General features: G+C 44.1%; 1 protein-coding gene across 19 annotated transcripts in view; it reads right to left on the bottom strand.

Moving 5' to 3' along the window:
• TTLL5 (tubulin tyrosine ligase like 5) overlaps positions 1-18,076 on the bottom strand; it is a 274,823-nt gene that overhangs the window by 34,891 nt on the left and 221,856 nt on the right. For 16 of the 19 annotated variants that reach the window (XR_013440787.1, XR_013440786.1, XM_078053980.1 and 13 more), the window contains one exon: positions 11,191-11,273. The exons of the other annotated variants lie outside the window; for them this stretch is intronic. Coding sequence is in view for 14 of the 16 variants with exons in the window: in XM_078053980.1 (XP_077910106.1) it covers positions 11,191-11,273 (83 nt within the window). In the remaining 2 variants the exon portion in view is untranslated. The remainder of the gene's footprint in view (positions 1-11,190; positions 11,274-18,076) is intronic. 19 annotated transcript variants of the gene reach the window in all.

The raw sequence follows: 18,076 nt of genomic DNA, 5'->3' as shown, positions 1-18,076 counted from the left end.
ATGTGTGTGTCAGAATTTCCTTTCTTTTTAAAGGCTGAATACTATTCCATTGTATGTACATACCACATCTTGTTTATCCATTTGTCCACTGATGGACACGTGGGTTGCTTCCACCTTTAGGCTACTATGAATAAAGCTGCTATGGACATGAGTGTACAAACATCTACTCAAGACCCTGCTTTCAGTTCTTTTTGGTTATACATAATTGTACGGTAATTCTATTTTTAAAGTTTTTAGAAAACGCCATACTATGGCACCGAACTTGAAGCAAGAATAAGTGGGGGGAAGCAGGCATGAGATGCCTAGGCAGAGGGGCCTAAACATGAATAAAGGGACAGAGAACGAGCAGCCGCATGATGGGTGAGAACAGGGCTTAGCTCCGCAGTTTTCACAAGACGTTTCCTCTGCCACCTGCTTTCCAGAGCACATCCGTGCATCTTCAACGAGCCATGTAGAAGACTAGGCCTCTGCATCCTTGCCTAAGAGCACAACTAGCTCTCACAGAGCAATCACCCAAGAGAAGTTATATGCAGCATTGTCTAAGACACATGCAATCTATCCAACCTTCTACATATTCACTATCTTACCCTTGGATTATATTGGACCACAAAGGGACCTGGACTATAATGGTTTTGTCCCTCAGAAAACTGTCTTCACTGACTTGAACTGACATGTTTTGCCTTTCTGTAGCTCACACCGAGAAGTAGCCCCGTGAAACACACCGCTGTGTTGTGAGGGCACTGTTGCTTTGTTCAGTGTCCTTTCTCTAAAGCATGTGAAATACTTCTTTTAGAATAAGAGCTAGGCAGCAATGTCCACAACAGCCAAACTATGGAAAGAGCCCAGATGTCCATCAACAGATGAATGGATAAAGAAGATGTGTGTGTACACACACACACACACACACACACACACACACACACACTGGAATATTATGCAGCCATCAAAAAATGAAATCTTGCCATTTGCAACGACGTGGATGGAACTAGAGGGTATTATGCTAAGCAAAATAAGTCAATCAGAGAAAGACAATTATCACATGATCTCATGATATGAGGAATTTGAGAAATAAGATAGAGGATCATAGGGGAAGGGAAGGAAAAATGAAACAAGACGAAACCAGAGAGGGAGACAAACCATACGAGACTCTTAATCTCAGGAAACAAACTGAGGGTTGATGGGGGGGGGTGGGAGAGATGGGGGGTGCTGGGTGATGGACATTGGGGATGGTATGTGCTATGGTGAGCACTGTGAATTGTGTAAGACTGATGAATCACAGACCAGTACCCCTGAAACAAATAATACATTATATGTTAATTAAAAAAAAAAAAAATAAGAGCTAGGAAGGTGCGCCTGGGTGGCTCAGTCGGTTAAGCATCTGCCTTCAGCTCAGGTCATGATCTCCGGGTCCTGGGATGGAGCCCTGCATCTGGCTTCCTGCTCAGTGGGGAGTCTGTTTCTCTCTCTCTCTCTGTCCCTCCCCCTCACTTATTCTCTCTCTCTCAAATAAATAAAATCTTAAAAAAAAAAAAAGCGGGCACCTGGGTGGCTCAGTTGGTTGAGCGACTGCCTTCGGCTCAGGTCATGATCCTGGAGTCCCAGGATCGAGTCCCACATCGGGCTCCCTGCTCGGCGGGGAGTCTGCTTCTCCCTCTGACCCTACCCCCCTCTTGCGCTCTCTCTCTCACTCTCTCTCAAATAAATAAATAAAATCTTTAAAAAAAAAAAAAAGCTAGGAAAAAGCTTAATTTTCCTCTGGAGTATGGCTTCCTTTCTGAAAATGAGAACTATATACCCTGATGTATCATGTTTCCCTTTTTGTCTTGACTTAGAGAAGACTCATAACCAAATCTAACCTTGATTATCATAATTTTATTTGGTCTTATATTTGAAAAATGTGAAACATCTTGACTTTTGGCCTTGATTTTCCCTTTATATTTTGTTATTTTACTGTATGTGGTTTTATAAGACTCTATGCTAGTGATGGAAAGTATGTTGTCCCTGCTACCTGAAGCAAACTGCCGGAAACGCCTAAGCTGGCAGCTTTGTGTCCCGTCATCATGCTGTCCTGGTAGCAGGCTGGGACGGGTCTGCGGGTAGCACCTGCCGCCTTTAGGTCTCTACACCAGCAGCACTTTGTTGGATGAATGAATGCCAAGGATTCGAATTCTGTCCTTTGAAAGCTGCAAACGGAGAGAGAAACAACCCCACCGAGAGAGGTGGGGTCCTGAGGAAGGCGGACTTGCTACCCGGGAGAATGGTGGGAGCCAGCCGCTGACCTGGGCACAGGGATGGACTAACAGATGCGCTGCTGAGCCACTGATGAGCCACTGCTAATTGTCCCAAATAAGGTTGTAGGTTTTTATGAGGTCTGGCCCCCCGAGACTGTTCCCTATGCTTGTGTACACTAACTGTCCTTAACAGAGGTGAACTGAGGCTGTCTCTCTTCTATTAATCAACAGGCTATTGAGACAACTCGACTTCTCTGCGTAAAAGAGGAGGGTAAGAACATGTATGTACACACAACGGCAATTTATCTTGGAGAATAGCAGCAAGGATGGCTAAAGACAGAAGGCCAGCGAGGGGTCGTATTTCTAAAAAAGAGCTGCCGTTTTCAAGATGCCATGTTCTGATACCCGATTAACTACAAGCAATTCATTACCTAATACATTTTGAGCTCAGCCATAAGAAATTAAAAAAAAAAAAAAAACCCAACAAAAAACAAAACGCCTGTCAAATTCTAAAACATCTTCATTTGGGTTTGTCCCATGAAAAACGTGTCTTAATTTCCCTGGGAAGCAGATGAGAAGTGAATGAAAGGGGGGGGGGAAACACCTCAAAGTCACTTTTTAGTCCAATTGAATGTAAAAAGGAGTGAATTTTTTTTTTAACCTGATAACCATAAACAAATAAATAACACTAAAATAGCAACTTCTAACCAGCTGACCTTTCAATTCACCTCATCATCTCACAACCAGGTTGGTTTTCCAAGTTAGGTCCTCCTTTTGTCCTGGGGATACATGCTACGTTTTACCCATATAGCTAAGGGGACATGCCGCACATTCAAGCTGTTCCTCTCTGGAAGCAGACAACTACTTAACTTGGCTTTAGGTTTCAAGAGAAGAGAGCTCCTGATACCTACGGGAGGTCCGAATGGAAACGCCAGCATGTTCGAAAGAGGAGTACACAAAGAAGGTATAAGAGACTATTGTTTTACGTTTACTAGCGGTGCTCTTCATTCAGAGGACAAGAGAAGCAGAGTCTTTTCCTTTATAATTATAATTTGAAAGACTAAATGTCAATGCCCATCATGCCAACGGAGCAATACACTTCAAGCCACCGTTCTCCACGCCCTACAGTTACCCACCCACACGCTTTGGGGCCCAGTAAATTCTACAGATCGGGCAAGCAGAGTTGTAAATATTTCCATGTACAAAGCTTGCTTTTTCCAAAGACAGGCATGGCTTAGCATGCCATTTTCTTTCTTTAGAACTTTTAGGAGCAATTATGACCTGAGGATATAAGGATGGTAAAGCAAAGGTATGTGCCTATAACAAGCATTTCTTTGAAACCAGCAGCAAGATGTGTGGGTTCCACACATCCACAGAGTATAGACTGATAACTTGTAGTGATAAGTATAAAAACTCACAAAGTAAGGCAATGTTATGCTGGTTACCTGCCCAGTTCAGGAATACAAGAATAAACAGGATCCTTTTCCACCCAAAGTGAATGGATATTACACAGGACAATACGAATCTGCTACAAGCTGGGGTGGTAGGCACAAGTCTAACCACCCAGGGTGCCAAGCATTTTTTCCAGTGGGTGTGTGTGTGCTTCTGTAACATAAATGTAATTTGAGAAAGGGGCCACTGCACTTTCCACTGCTCTTCATAACAAAGTAGTAATTGTTAACAATTGAAGAATCATCACTCCTCTCTTGGGAGTTTGCCAGCTCAGCAAGAGACGATATCAATTTTCTGATGTTATCTCTCTCAGTGGTCCACTTCTTAATCCATTTCAGAAATAGAGTTCCCTGGTTTTCTTTAAGGCAAATGAACCCCCTTTGGGTGGGATCTTAGAAGTATCCCCCTACTTCCTCCAAACTGAAAGCCAGGTTGTTTCCTCCCCCACTTCTAACCAGGTTGTTCTGCTATGCTTGAGTTTTGTTTCTGAACGTAGAAAGTTACTAACTGAAAAGAAAGAGGCCTCAGGACAGGAAAGCATGAAATTTCAATGGCTGACAGCCAGGCGATTTGGCCATGTAGAGGGATCCACATCCTTCTTGTGTGGCTGCAGCCAGACTGAGACTAGCACCACACATACTGTTAAAACATCACTTGTAGAATACAGCCTATCAGGAAGTGAGTGCTGTGACCGGTCGCTTAGAACTTGGTGATATAAACCTAATTGATTCAGATTTTTTCCTGGTTCCTTGCAAGGCACATTAAAGATACTCTCTCTATTGCCGTGTGTTCTAAGAATGTACGAGTTGGGTATGGTATGGTGAAGTCAGTGTGGCTATGAAGGAGATGAGAACAAGGCTTGGCAGAAAGAAGCTGATTATACTCAGGGTCCCAGAGAGAGGGTCACTACAGGCCTCACAGGGCAAAACACCAGTGTGGTCAAGAGACGGAAGACAGGAGCGAGGAGAAAGTCTAGGCCAGAGCCTTATTTGGGATTTCCCTGGAAAAGGCAAGGCAGGGCGGAGTAAACAGCTTAAGACTGGCTAGTGTTAATAATTCTGGTGGGCTCTGGGCTACAGTCTCTCCCTGGCTCTGTAAGGCCCCAAATGGGAAAGCATCAAGCATACAGAAAACATAGTTAACTGGCTCTGTGATGAAGAGATGCCAAACAGGCAATACAGAATCTAGGAAGACACAAAATCGTGCATATATTTAAATATGACCCTTGCCTGGGGCAGCAGAGTGGGGGTCTTTGAGAGTCTTAGTCCCCAGTATCCTCCGGTGTGGCTCCCTCATTCTTTGATAAAGACAACTGATGCTTTCTCAGTCTTGGATAACATGCTATGCAAACACACTTCAATCTTCTCATCTCCTGTCTGCCTCCCTAAACCCACATATGAAGGGGTTCTCGGACTGTTACAGCTGGTGATAACATTCATTTTTGACTGTGGCTGAAGGGACCTCTGCCCAAGCTGTGATTCTGCCTACACCCCATTCACAACAAGGAGAAAGCAAGCATCCAGGTGATGGGCTATGGACTCTAGGGTTCTCTCCCTTCACTTCGTACACTACCTATTTCTCCTATTCAGCCTGGCAGGTGGCAGGTGGCAGATGGCCATGGGCTGCCTCTGGAGCCTTCCGGCAGTTATGCTGTACCATGGGAGGCTGAGCCTTCAGAGGCCCTCTGACCCACTCTGTTTTCTGAGACCATACACACTTGGCATGAGGTCTCACCACCTCAGCTAATTACAAAGTACAGCATCACCTATCCCTAGCTTATGCGCAGCTCAGGCTCCGCAGGGCTGTGTTTGCAACAGATTTAAGTGTTGCGAGATGGGCTCTTTCCCAAGGCTTCTTTGCTGATGATCCTATTTTGCCATGTAATGTTCTGGGTGGATTGTAAGGGATACTAGTGAAATAGGTTCAAGGAAAGTGATATTACAACTGTGGCAGGTCCAAGTCTCACAGTCCTGGAAACTGATGGATATTAGTACCTCTTGGCAGGCCATTGGTTTAGTTTGGAGCTTGGTGTCACATTCATTCTTCTGGCTGCCAGTCTCCTCAAGGAAATATGGACCTTCTCACTTTAGTTTTCTATATTTTATTAGTTGTTCATCACTGGATAGGCTGCTTTGTATCAGAATAAAGGACCATTGGTGAAGTATTACCAATAGAACTCTGGTTGTTTTCAGTTTCTCTGGTACATTTTGGTAGATGACCAAGCCATGGATTTGGTGTTCCTTTCTCTCTTCTCATTCCTTTTTGGAAAGAGTTCAGATGGGCTGGGGAAAGATATTTGAAGCTTTCTGATCCAATGTAAATGAATCCTGTGGTGGGTAAATAATTTTCCTCCCTCCTTTGCTCTCCTGGGGTATTTTGATGAATAATGCTTCTCAAATAAGTTTGTAAGTATTCCCCTAGAGGTAAGAAGGGTATTAAGCTCATAGCAGGTGTGCCTTTAATGCTTTAGTGTGTACGGTAGAGCAAAGAGGAAAGGAATCATCAAAACCTTGTGGTTTCATAGAATTTTCTGGAAAGTTCTGAAGGCCATGGCTGGGAACAAAACACTGTGGGGCAGCGCTGGTGGTGTGGGTACAGCCTCACGAGATCAAGTCAGGCCAACCCTTCAGTGTTGGAGATTTTTACGGGTGGGTGGTAGACTGGGGTTTACAGTTTGTTTGGCTGCCAATTATAGCATATGCTTATCTTACCTCAGAAGAAAGCATAATTAATTAATCGGCCTCACCAAAAAAACCTTTTTAAAAAAATTTTGTTCCTTCCTGCCTCCCATTATTTGGAAGTCCAGTTCACAAACTACACAACTCTAATCTAAAAGCCTTCTTTAATAAAAAGTATCTTTAACAATATTCATTCTCTTTAGAGGCTATTGCAATTTGACCTTCAAATGTCATGTTTTCCAATGTATTCTGTTACTCTTTACCTGTGATAACTCAATTATGGTTTTAGTTTCTTTCTTTGATTGGCTTCAATGTCCCCATATTTTTAAACAAAAGCCTCCATGATAGTAAGGAAATTTCTTACTGCCACAGCGCCACCTACTGGTAGGCCAGTACAGAAGCAAGCTAACGGTAGCTTAACTTTGACCCACACTTTGGAGTCCTTCTGAGCTCTGGTTTTATAAAATGCCAATTTCTTTGTCATTCTGAGAAACTATCACTTCTCTTGATAGCTATTTTAAGCCTCTTGCTGTGATATAAAGTCAGCAAGTTATCCTTAAAAAATATGCTCTTATTCTTACTGTTACCTTAAATTGGCCCTGACTTCACCGACTTTGATTTTCTCTGTCCTATAACTGTAGCAAGGGCTCCAGATTGTGTGGGCAAGGGTTTGGATCTGGCGAAAATAACTTGGGGAGCTTCCAAAGATCCTGAAAAATGTAAAAAAAAAATCCCTACTTAACACTTTATTTGATCTTGGTGAAAGGACAAGAGGTCAAATCTAAAACTAGGTCTTAGGATAGGACAACAACGAGAGAGAAGAATAGCAAGGGACACCAGGCCTGGAAAACTGCCCAGAATATAGCATTAGGTGGCGGGTGACAGAAGGACCAAAGAAGGAAAGAGAAGATTGAGAAATACACAGAACATAAAGAAAGGAGAAAATAAACAGCTATGTGTATTTCAAGAAAATAAAACCAAAAACCAAAAAAAAAAAAACAACAAACCTAGGTTTTAGGGGATCATCGTTTGCCCAGGTGCTGACACCAAGTTTCCTGCCAAACACCAAATCTGTGCCCTTTGCTTTCTAACATTGTAAGAGTGGGTAATCAACCCAAATTCTTACCCCTCTGGCTCTGGGGAGAGAAGAACATTTTGGGAGCAATAAAGGATATAAGTCACTAGGGCAAGCATCTCAAGAGCTTTATTTATTTTCATTATTAATCTATTATACTCCAGATCCATCCAGGATCCATGACAACTATATAACGCTTGGTGAAAGGAATAAGAATCTAATAATAAAAATAGGTCATTCTGCTGAGAACTGCCAGGCAAATAATTTCGCTTGAAAGTTAAAGTGATTTCTAGATCCTCAGAGTTTACGCTCCACTGGGTTTACTCTGTACTAAAACAAGTTCCCTTCTCTTGTCACATGGAGAGACAGTGAAGTGGGCAGTCAGAGTCACACTGATGTGCTGTTGCCCCGGCCCCATGCAAAGAAAGAGGATAAAGCTAAAGTGCATTTTACCAAGGCCCAAAATAACCGATACTTAACAAGGACATTGTTTCTCACTTCTTGTAAATGAAATCCAGCATTGGTGTTCAAAAGGCAGTAAGAATCCTTCCACCAACTACAGACCCGTAAGAGCTTTAAACAACAACAACAACAACAACAACATCAACAAACGGGGGTGGGGGGCAGGCAAAGGCTGGGCTCCAGGACAGAAAAGGCGTAGGCAGAAGCTAAGGCCAGGGATGAAGGCAGCTGGTATGGCCTCAGACCCTGTAAGAATGGTGGTTTACATTATCAAGTCAGCATGAGAGAAATGCCAGTTATCTAATCTGTGGCTCTGTGCTATTTTAGTTCACCATCGCCACTTTAGAACTCAAGAACGCCATGGTTATAAAGAACGGAGGCCAATGGCTTTGGCTTTGAGCCAAAGGCCCTCACTCTAGCGTCCTTCTCAAGTTTCCCAATTTGCTGACTCTACACCTTCCCTTCCATAGCAAAGTCAGAATGTTTAGCTTGAAGTAGAGAAGTCAAGGAAAAAGTAACATTCGTGGAGCATTCTAGGCCTTCTGCTAGCAGCTTTCACATTCACTACCTCATTTAATGTTCATAATTAGAAGAACAATGTCGCTAGGTCACCATCAGTGGGAAAGGATTCGGAGTTGTTTTTCAACAGTGTGCTGGGATGAACGAGTATCTCATTCAGGCGCCCGACGAACAAAGTGACACAGCTTTAAGGCCTGGTTGGCTAGACTTGTAGAGGGTCAAGGGGCCAGGAAACAGACTTTTGCTATATTCATGCACTCAATAATACCATGTTTAACCAACTGAGTTAACTGGACCAGACAGGGGCTAAATACCTTTCAAAGTCAGTGTAGCGATTCCTGTTGAGGTACAAACGTCCCATCTCTGAGAGACATGTAAACTTTGACTTATTATGGGGGTTGTTCTCCCTTCTTGCGGGTTTAAAGAAAAATGTTTCTAATAGCAACCTACCCTCCTTTTTGTAGGACACCCTTCTGAACCCCTAGAATAACACCTCTAAATCTGCGTGTCATATAGAAAAGCACATGCTTTGTAGTTGAAACACTGGAGTGCCAGGTAGCTACTTACTAGCTGTATAAATAACTCTAATGGGGTTAGTTAGCATTGTACCGCTAAGGCAAAATGTTTATTAGGAAGTATGGAAAATGCCTGAGACTCACTATACCATGTTCATCAGTGTTTCTTTAACTAAGGATCAGGAACACCGGGAAAGGCACAGAATAGAAACAAATTCAAGGCACGTTAGAGGCCCAGAGTCATTGGAGACAAAAGCAGTAAGCAGCAGGCAGCCTAAATAAGGCGAGAAGAACACACTTGTCTTAAGGCAGAAGCAGGGAAAAGGTAGATATTAGAATCCAGGGAGATACACAACTTCTCTTTGCTCTGCGACTTTGTGCTGCTACTGAATGCATTACAACTGTTACAAAATCTCTTAACAGATAACTCCAGTCAATAAATATTAATTCATGATCAAGATGCTGAGAGTATGAGCCACCTGGCTCCTCAAATTTCCAACTTCCCCAGGCAGAGCGCATGCAGAGAGTTCAATTCTGTACTTAACACATCAGTTAGACATGCAAATGCAGTAGGCAGGTTTCCTGCATCTCCTTTGCTTTGCAATCCTCTCTGGCTGCAGCAATTTGCTGGATAGAGATACTCAGCTGTCTATAGTGCAAAATTCTCCCAGCCATCCATTTCCCAGGCCATAACAGTTCCAGTGGGAAGTCTCACTTCCTTAAAAATAACGACCATATTCTAGTAATTCTTTCTGGGGGTAGGGGAGGGGCAAGTAGACACCCATCAAATATTTCTTGAATTCAGGTTCTAAGATCGTAAGCGGAGAGCAAATCTTTATACTCTTATATCATTACCTGCCCTGGGTGTCGTTATAAAGCCTTTCTCTGTATATTGTGTCCTTTAGTTCCACAGTAAGCCTATGCGATATATGTAATTATCCCCATGATACAGTCTAACCAGGCTTCGCAGTGGTCTTATAATCATTTGAAGGTCTATTATGTCACACACACACACACACACCCTCCACACCCTGGCCCTAGACTCCTCGATGGCTGCTTCTTGCACTCAGGACTAAGTTCCCTACATGGCTCACGAACTGGCCCTGTTACCTCTTACGACCTCTTCTCCTGCTGCTCCCTGCCCACGCTCTAGTCCCCAGCCACGGTGACACAGGAGGGCTCGCGGACAGCGCATTTGCACCCCGCTACCCCCCGCCCCTGTTTGTGCAGGCCTTGTTCCCTCTTCCCGGAACTCCTTCGGCTCCATGCCTCCCCTCTCCTGGGGGACCTGTCAACGTGCAACCCTTCGCTTAGATGTTTCTTCCCCTAGAAAGCCCAGGCCAAGTCGCTGGGGTTCCAATACGGCCCCGCCATTTACTAGCTATGGGATCTTGGATATGTTTCATAATCTATGCCTTTATTTCTTCAGCTGTGAAATCGGGAACACAGTTCCTGTTCTATGCCTGTTTCGTGAACAAATGAGTTATCACATGTAAAGCATTCAAAACTGCCCGGACACCCCAGATGTTCAGCCAGTGCTGTCTACGGTTATTGTATGCATCCCCAGTACCTGAGATTTACCCAGCCTGGAGCCACTCCCTGCTGACTCTCTTCTTTTCCTGAGTCTGTAAGGTCCCTGACCACAGGGTCTGCCTGGTGCACCCTCGATGTCCCTCGGTGCCCAGCATCTCACTTTCTCCATGGGAGGTGCTCAATAAGAAATATTTGTTGAATGGAATCCGCGTGATTTTAATTTTCTGATTACTTATTAGTATGCTTTTATGAATCGGTCCTCACAGAAAACTCCCCCTGGACCAATGCTGTCTGACTTACACGTGGGTACCTACACTAAGAGGCTTTAAGACCTCAGTAAGCACCTGGCAATAGACCAACAGGCCATTACATTAGCACGACAGGACCCCGATCAAAGACCACAGCTCCGTCGTGCTGAGGAGTTAGTGGGAGATACTGCATGTGGGGATCCTGTACCAACAGTGGAACACCAGTCAGTTACGGACCTTTTCACTAAATGCTGCAAATCTGATTACACTCTCCCAGACCGAGAAACGTCATCTACCTCGACCTAGTTCTGGAAAACCATTCCATCCTCAAGTGCCCATCTGCCAATGCTTCAAAGGCCCGGATGCTTCTTCGTTCTTTGAACTGCATGTTTCTCCAGAGGCAGAAGTGAAAATATGCCCAGCGCGGCACCCCGCCCTGTCACCCCGGCCGCGGAAGGAGCCGGTGTGCCCACTAACCTGCGGAGCTGGTGATGGGCGCAAAGGCCGCAGCGTTAAAGCTGCTCTGGAGTCCGTTCAGCTGCCCTTCTGTGGAGGAGCCTCTGAAACACAAGCAGCTTGGTTAGATCAGCAGACGGAAGGCTGAGATCAAACACATGCCCTCCAACGGCTCTGCCTCTTGCTCTTGGTGCTCTCTCATGTGGCTCATTCCCTTGCTTCCTTCAAGACTTCGTGCAAATGTCATCTTATCAGAAAGGACTGCTATGACCAACCTATCCCTTCTTCTGAAATATGAAAATGTCTTGCCTATCTCTCTCCACTGGAATGTAGTTTCAAGAAAGCACACGCTGTGAATGGGGCGCCTGGGTGGCTCAGTCGATTAAGCGTCTGCCTCGGCTCAGGTCATGATCCTGGAGTCCCGGGATCAAGTCCCACGTCAGGCTCCCTGCTCAGGGGGAGTCTGCTTCTCCCTCTGACCCTCCCCCCCTCGTGCTCTCTCTTGCTCACACTCTCTCTCTCAAATAAATAAAATCTTAAAAAAAAAAGAAAGCAAGCACAGGCTGTGACCACTGCTGTGTCTCCAGTGCCTAGAACAGTGCCTGGCACCTCATAAGCACTCAACAAACATTTGTTTATCAAATGAATAAATGATGTTCCCAGTACTGACTTGAATAAATCAGGAGTAAAGGCATTTTTAAAAAACCAAGTTTCATGTGGACCGGTGATTCTCAACTGAGGTACAAAGGAGGGACAGATTTTGCCCCCACCCTTCCACAAGGGACATTTGGCAACGTTGACACCTCTGTGGTAGTCACACCTGTGGGGCCTAGTGGCATCTGGTGGCACGAGCCAGGAATGGTGCTAACTATCTCCTATGGGACCCTGGAAGGTGCCCCCACGCAATTCTCTAGCCCGAGACATCAACAGTGCTGAGGTTGAGAAACCATTAGAGAGAGGCACCCCCCCTTATGTCAACTCGGACAAGAGACAGGACAGAGTATACTGGATGCTTTGGGCCCAGATTCCCCAGCCACATGTCTTAGAAATTCTATGATTAGCTTACAGACCATACCGGGTCTCCCTATGACAGGCTCTTACAGATCTGTAATTCTTTCATTGCATTTACCAAAATTATGAGACTGCGCAACTGGTTGCTTAATATGTTATCCTTGCTAAAAAGCTCCATAAAGACGGAGACTGTATCAGCCTTATTCACTGTTGTATCCATAGCTCCTAATACCACATTTTACGCACATTAGGCATTTATTATTTTAAAAATAATCTCGGGGCGCCTGGGTGGCTCAGTCATTAAGCGTCTGCCTTCGGCTCAGGTCATGATCCCAGGGTCCTGGGATCGAGCCCCGCATCGGGCTCCCTGCTACGCGGGAAGCCTGCTTCTCCCTCTCCCACTCCCCCTGCTTGTGTTCCTGCTCTCGCTCTCTCTCTGTCAAATAAATAAATAAAATCTTTAAAAAAAAAAAAATCTGATCCATTGTCCCATAAATACAAATTACTTGTTGGACCCATCTACCTTGACTTTAGCTGATGTGTGAAAATTTTACCTTGGAAGATTAAAATTTTCATATGCTCAATTCTTTATTTGTTGGGTAGCATCCAATCCAACCTGTGAAACCCTTTTCCTAGCATTGTTTTTCCATTTATTCATCCACACAAAAAATATTTCTTAAGTACTACCTCTGCTTGGTACTAGTGAGGAGGTAGAGATTAGGCAAATACATGAGGTACAAACTATGTGATAAATGCTCAGGAGAAAAAGCACAAGGTGAAACAAGGGAACCTGATTGAGATGGCGATGAGAGTGGTCAAGGATGGTCTTTCCAAAAAAATTGTATTTCAGCCGAGTCATGAAGTTATGAGAAGTAGGGATTGGCCAAGAGTAGGGAACAGGTAAGAGCTTTCCATGGAGAAGAAACAGCATATACATATAATGAATCTGACACAGAAAGGGGTTTAGAATGTCCTAGGAGCCTTTAAAGACCAGCCAGGTAGAGGGGTAGGCAAGCAGTGTCTGCCAAACATCCTTGACAGGAACCACCTGGGATCACTTTATTAATCATACAGCTTTCCAGGCCCTTCCCTTGGAGATTCTGACTAAGTGGGTCTGGGATAAAGCCTGAGAGCTGAGGCTTTTTATAGCTCCCCGGGTGTCTAAGTGATCTCTATCACCAGAGAAATGAGGAAAACGTGACTCGTGGGTAAGGAGAAGGTGGTACGAAGAGCACTTAGAGACCCTGGCAGATGCTTAGGTGCTCAGGTGGTCCTTACACCCCCAACAGAGACATGCCCCTTGAGAACACACCCCAGCAGTGATGCGAGGATCACACTGTCTTGTACCCTTCCCCTCCAGCAAGCTGTGGTCTGGGCCCTACCCACTCCTTTCCACTCTCATTTGGAGGACAAAGGAACCGGAGACAAAAAGGAGGAAGGAACAGAGGGCTTCTCCCTTTTCCCATAAGCCTCAGCCTCAGAGAGCTACATCTGAATGCTTATGCATTTTATTTCAGCCCTTTATGGACCCAAAGACCTATCCAAAGCATCTGTAGCTAATATTGGCTCTTCCAGGTCCAAGTGAAAAAGGAAATGTTCTGGAGCCTGGGATGGGCTCTTTCCTCTATAGAAGTTAAAAACCACTCAAAATAACAAACAAAAACAAAAACCTTAGGGCCACTTGCCCACATTAGGGGCAGTGGAGTCTAGAAAAGCCATGGGGCTGGTCTCAGGATCACAGAGGAAGCTCTGTGTGTTAAACAGTAAAAAGGAAGCAGGCAGGCAAAACACTGGAGTCTGTAGAAGAAACAAAAGCACTGAACAGGGAGCTACCTGAGGGATGAGCAGAGTCCCTAGGTGTTTACAACTAGTGAGTTCAGGATCCTCAAACTCTTTCTCCTCTCCTCTCTGGAATTCTTATCCCACCCTTCACCCTCATGGGCTTCCTTCTGTTCCTCTCCCAACATCACCTGCCCCTCTATGTCCGTCCCCTTTGTCCCCAGCGCCAGTCACTCTTCCATCCTCCTCTCTCCATCCATTCCTATCACAGGCCTTGGGACTCACCTCTGATTCTGACTGAACATTTCTAATGATTCTGTTTCTAGCATAGGCTCCCCATTTCCCCAGTGGTGGAGAAATGTGTCCAGCAGCCGTTCAGGAGGAAATTCAGAGTGAATTTTTCCATGAAAACACTGGTACACAAAATGGTTTGGGCCTGTGTTTTTACTACTTCAGGCACACCAGGGGTAAATATGCTTGTGTTGTGATAACATCATTTTCCTGGGAAAATACATTCCAGCTTCTGGACAACCCACTCCTAAATGAGAACTTTTTTTTTTTTTTTTTTTTTTTTTTTAAAGATTTTATTTATTTATTTGAGAGAGAGAGAATGAGAGAGAACACATGAGAGGGGGGAGGGTCAGAGGGAGAAGCAGACTCCCTGCCGAGCAGGGAGCCCGATGTGGGACTCGATCCAGGGACTCCAGGATCATGACCTGAGCCGAAGGCAGTCGCCTAACCAACTGAGCCACCCAGGCGCCCCTAAATGAGAACTTTTGAACCACAGCTTGTTTAGGGCCTGTATGTTAATTTGCTCTTGCTGGTCTGCTTCTGCAATCATTCTTTGCTGGTTTCCTGGGAGCACCTGTGTTTTAGGAAATAGTTACACAGGAAGGTATGTATGTGTTCCCTTGCTTGTCTAAGTCAGTCACTGTGCTTTAATGTCAAGACACCTCATAGGGTTGTTGAGGATTAAATAAGATGGTGAATCTTAGTGCAGTGTCTGGGATTATATTAATGGCTAAATAAACATTAACTTTTATTAGTATTTGGTATTTTTACTTGGAAATACTAACCATCTTTGCATTTGCTATAAGCCTATTAAGTCGGGTGACTCGGTGACTCTGATTCAATGTGGAATATGAGTGCTAAACTGTAGAAGAAGGACCACGACATATTCAGAACGTAGAAGTTAACAGCAATTTGCTATTAAAATCAAAAGGTAGTTAAGTGGCAATCTACCAGGCAGCAATCTCATGGTCAAAATTACTCTTCAACTCCCTGGAGAGGTCTCATTTGAGATTGACCAACTACCTCTCAATAAATCCAATATACACTTTTCAGCATCAGAACAAACCACCATTTCTTCAGCTGTGCAACAAATAAAGTGGCTGGCCTGTCATCTAACATGGCTCTCTGCATGAGAAGAACACACAGCACAGGGGGAGGCTCGTGGGAAATGAGACAGATGGGAGGAACGATGCATCTCCCATCCCATCCCAAGAGGAACGTCGAATGGAGTCCGGTGCTACTGAAATTGCACATTCCCTGTCTCTCTGGAGAGCTGAATGTGCAAAGCTACACGTTGTGTCTGGTGCAGTCCTGTTACCTGTTGCTTGCTGACCATAGTACATAAGGAATACGAAGAGGCGGCTCTAAGATGAGCTCAGAAAAGTGACTTCTGAAAGTATCAAGAGTTTTGCAGAGAGGAATACTGAAAAGATGGGACAAGAAAAGTGCCGTTAATTTTATACTATACAAAAGTTAGAGTTTAAACCAAGAAGAGTGCTAGATGTGACTACGTAGTCCCACGGTGTTCCTTAATTGCTCTTCTTGGAAGTGGTGCGGGTTCCGGGAGATGCAGGCGCCTGAGATACAGCCCAAGGTCGAGAGTTTGAGGCTTCCTACAGTCTCAGCTGTGGTGCTCGGCTTAGTTCAGACCTGTCTCCACAGAACGAACTGTGTAATTATCAAAAGCCGCTAAAGGGCAGGCTTCCCGGTGAACTGAGCTACTTCAGCGCTGACATAAGACACATGGCCTCAGTAGCAGGTATTGCAGCAATGAAGACGTCTAATGAGAAGAATTCCACTAATAATGACATGCTCTTTTCAACTAAGGCAGGATCTTTCCTTTGGACAGATTCATGGCTAGTACCTGAAAAGTTAAATATTAAGTGTTTACTTTCTAACCCAGAATTCAATTTACTTCCTTCACTCTGCCTGCTCCTTCGATCTCTTGCATTTTCCTGAAGTCCAAGAAAAGGCCCGACTTTGAGTAAGGGAGAACAGCCTCTCTGGGCCTTTCAAAGAAACTGTTCAGCAATGCATTACAAATAAATAATATCTCTATAAGCAGAAGTATTGTCTACATCTATTATTGAACGATTTCTTCTAGTGCTAGTCTCTACTTTGAGAATATATGCTGATCAGACAGCTGGCTAGGAATTCCACTGGCATCGGGAGCCCATGATCCAGCCGGCCTATATGACATATCATCACCCGTCAGGGAGGGTTCTACTAAGCAAAATCCCTACTATCCATTTTGCTGGTAAGGCTTCTGACATGCTTTTTTGTGGATCTTTATTTCTTTTATTTGTGGTTTCCTCTGGTTTTTTTTTTTTTTTTTGCCCATTATTTTGATCAGTGGAAACTTTTCTGAAAGTGATATCCTTTCTTTAAGATCTGTTTTGTTCATTACTTCACAAGACTGACTGTGGTTTGGTGCTATATTGTTTCTCTTCGAGTTCTTTTCAAGGCTTTCCACATCTCTAACACAGAGGTACTCGTTTTCTGTTCCAATGGTTTCGTAAAAGTTTATGCTGGATCCGTGCCACCACATCAGGGATGACCTTTCTATAGAAGGAAGGACCCATGAAAGAAAAATGCTCAAGATTCCGCAGGCAGAGGAGAGCTAGAAATGCTGACCTTGCTATAGAGCTGTGGCACACAGGCATGGGGGCATTTGTGAAGGTCCTGAAAAGAAACCCCAAACTTGATCATTTTTATAAAATACTGGTGCCAACCAACCTCTTCCAATTCCCAAAGGAGAGAAGAAATCTCAAGGTGAAAGTTAGGTTAAAGAACTAATTCCAAAAGGAACATGTACTCTGACTTTTCATAGCAAACATTTGCTCACAGATGAATCATCTTACGTTTCTCACACCTACATGCACACAGGTGTATATGTGCTTCTTCCTTTTATCCGTCAGGCCAAACAGAAGCTAATATGCTAATCCTTAGCAAGTAACAAGTAGAACATTATTAATCTGGGTCTGGTTCCAGAACCAATTCAAGACACATTTCGTGAGGTCAACTTCTGTGCAGTAGTGGTGCACAAGACTCCATTTTATAAATATACTACACGTTATCTAAGCCATAATCCATTATATTTGCTGCTATATTCCTTTTTATTCCTAATACTATCTCTGTGGGTCTTTTCTTTTTTTTAATTTACGGTATTAGTCTCTCCAGAGCTGATCCCCTCTGTGGTTTATTGTCAGTTTCACTCGTTCCTTCACCAAGTGCTGAATGAGCATCTACCACATACCAGACACTGCTGGAGGCACTGTTCTCTCCTGTTCTCCCACATGTTGGCTGTTCTAGGTGACTTCTGTATTTTCATTATTTTGATTTTAATTTACTCTGTTGTTCCTTTTACGGTTTTTCAAGTTAAATGATTATCTCACTTATTTTCAATCCTTCTTGTCTTTTTTTTTTTTTTAGAGATTTTATTCATTTGAGAGAGAGAGAGTAAGAGAGAGAGAGAGAAAGGGCACGAGTGGGGGGGAAGGGGTAAAAGGAGACGGAGAAGCAGACTCCCCGCTGAGCGGGGAGCCCGATGTGGGGCTCAATCCCAGAACCCTGGGATTATGACCTGAGCTGAAGGCAGAGGCCTAACCGACCGAGCCACCCAGGCGCCCCGTCCTTCTTGTCTTTTTAATAAAGTTACAGCACTTTCCATAGGCATCCAGTTCTAAGTGTTTTATGATTTTTATTATGATTACCTCTCTAACACATGGGTATTATGTACTGTATTTTTAAAAATTTTCAAACACATGAGCGTTTTTAAAAAAATTACCTTTTGATTTTCCCTAATTAAAGAGTATTTATTGTTAAA

The sequence above is a fragment of the Halichoerus grypus genome, chromosome 8 (assembly GCF_964656455.1).
Source record: "Halichoerus grypus chromosome 8, mHalGry1.hap1.1, whole genome shotgun sequence".
Taxonomy (NCBI): domain Eukaryota; kingdom Metazoa; phylum Chordata; class Mammalia; order Carnivora; family Phocidae; genus Halichoerus; species Halichoerus grypus.
Note: the sequence above shows the minus strand (reverse complement) of the source record. Positions and strands in the feature narration are given on the sequence as shown.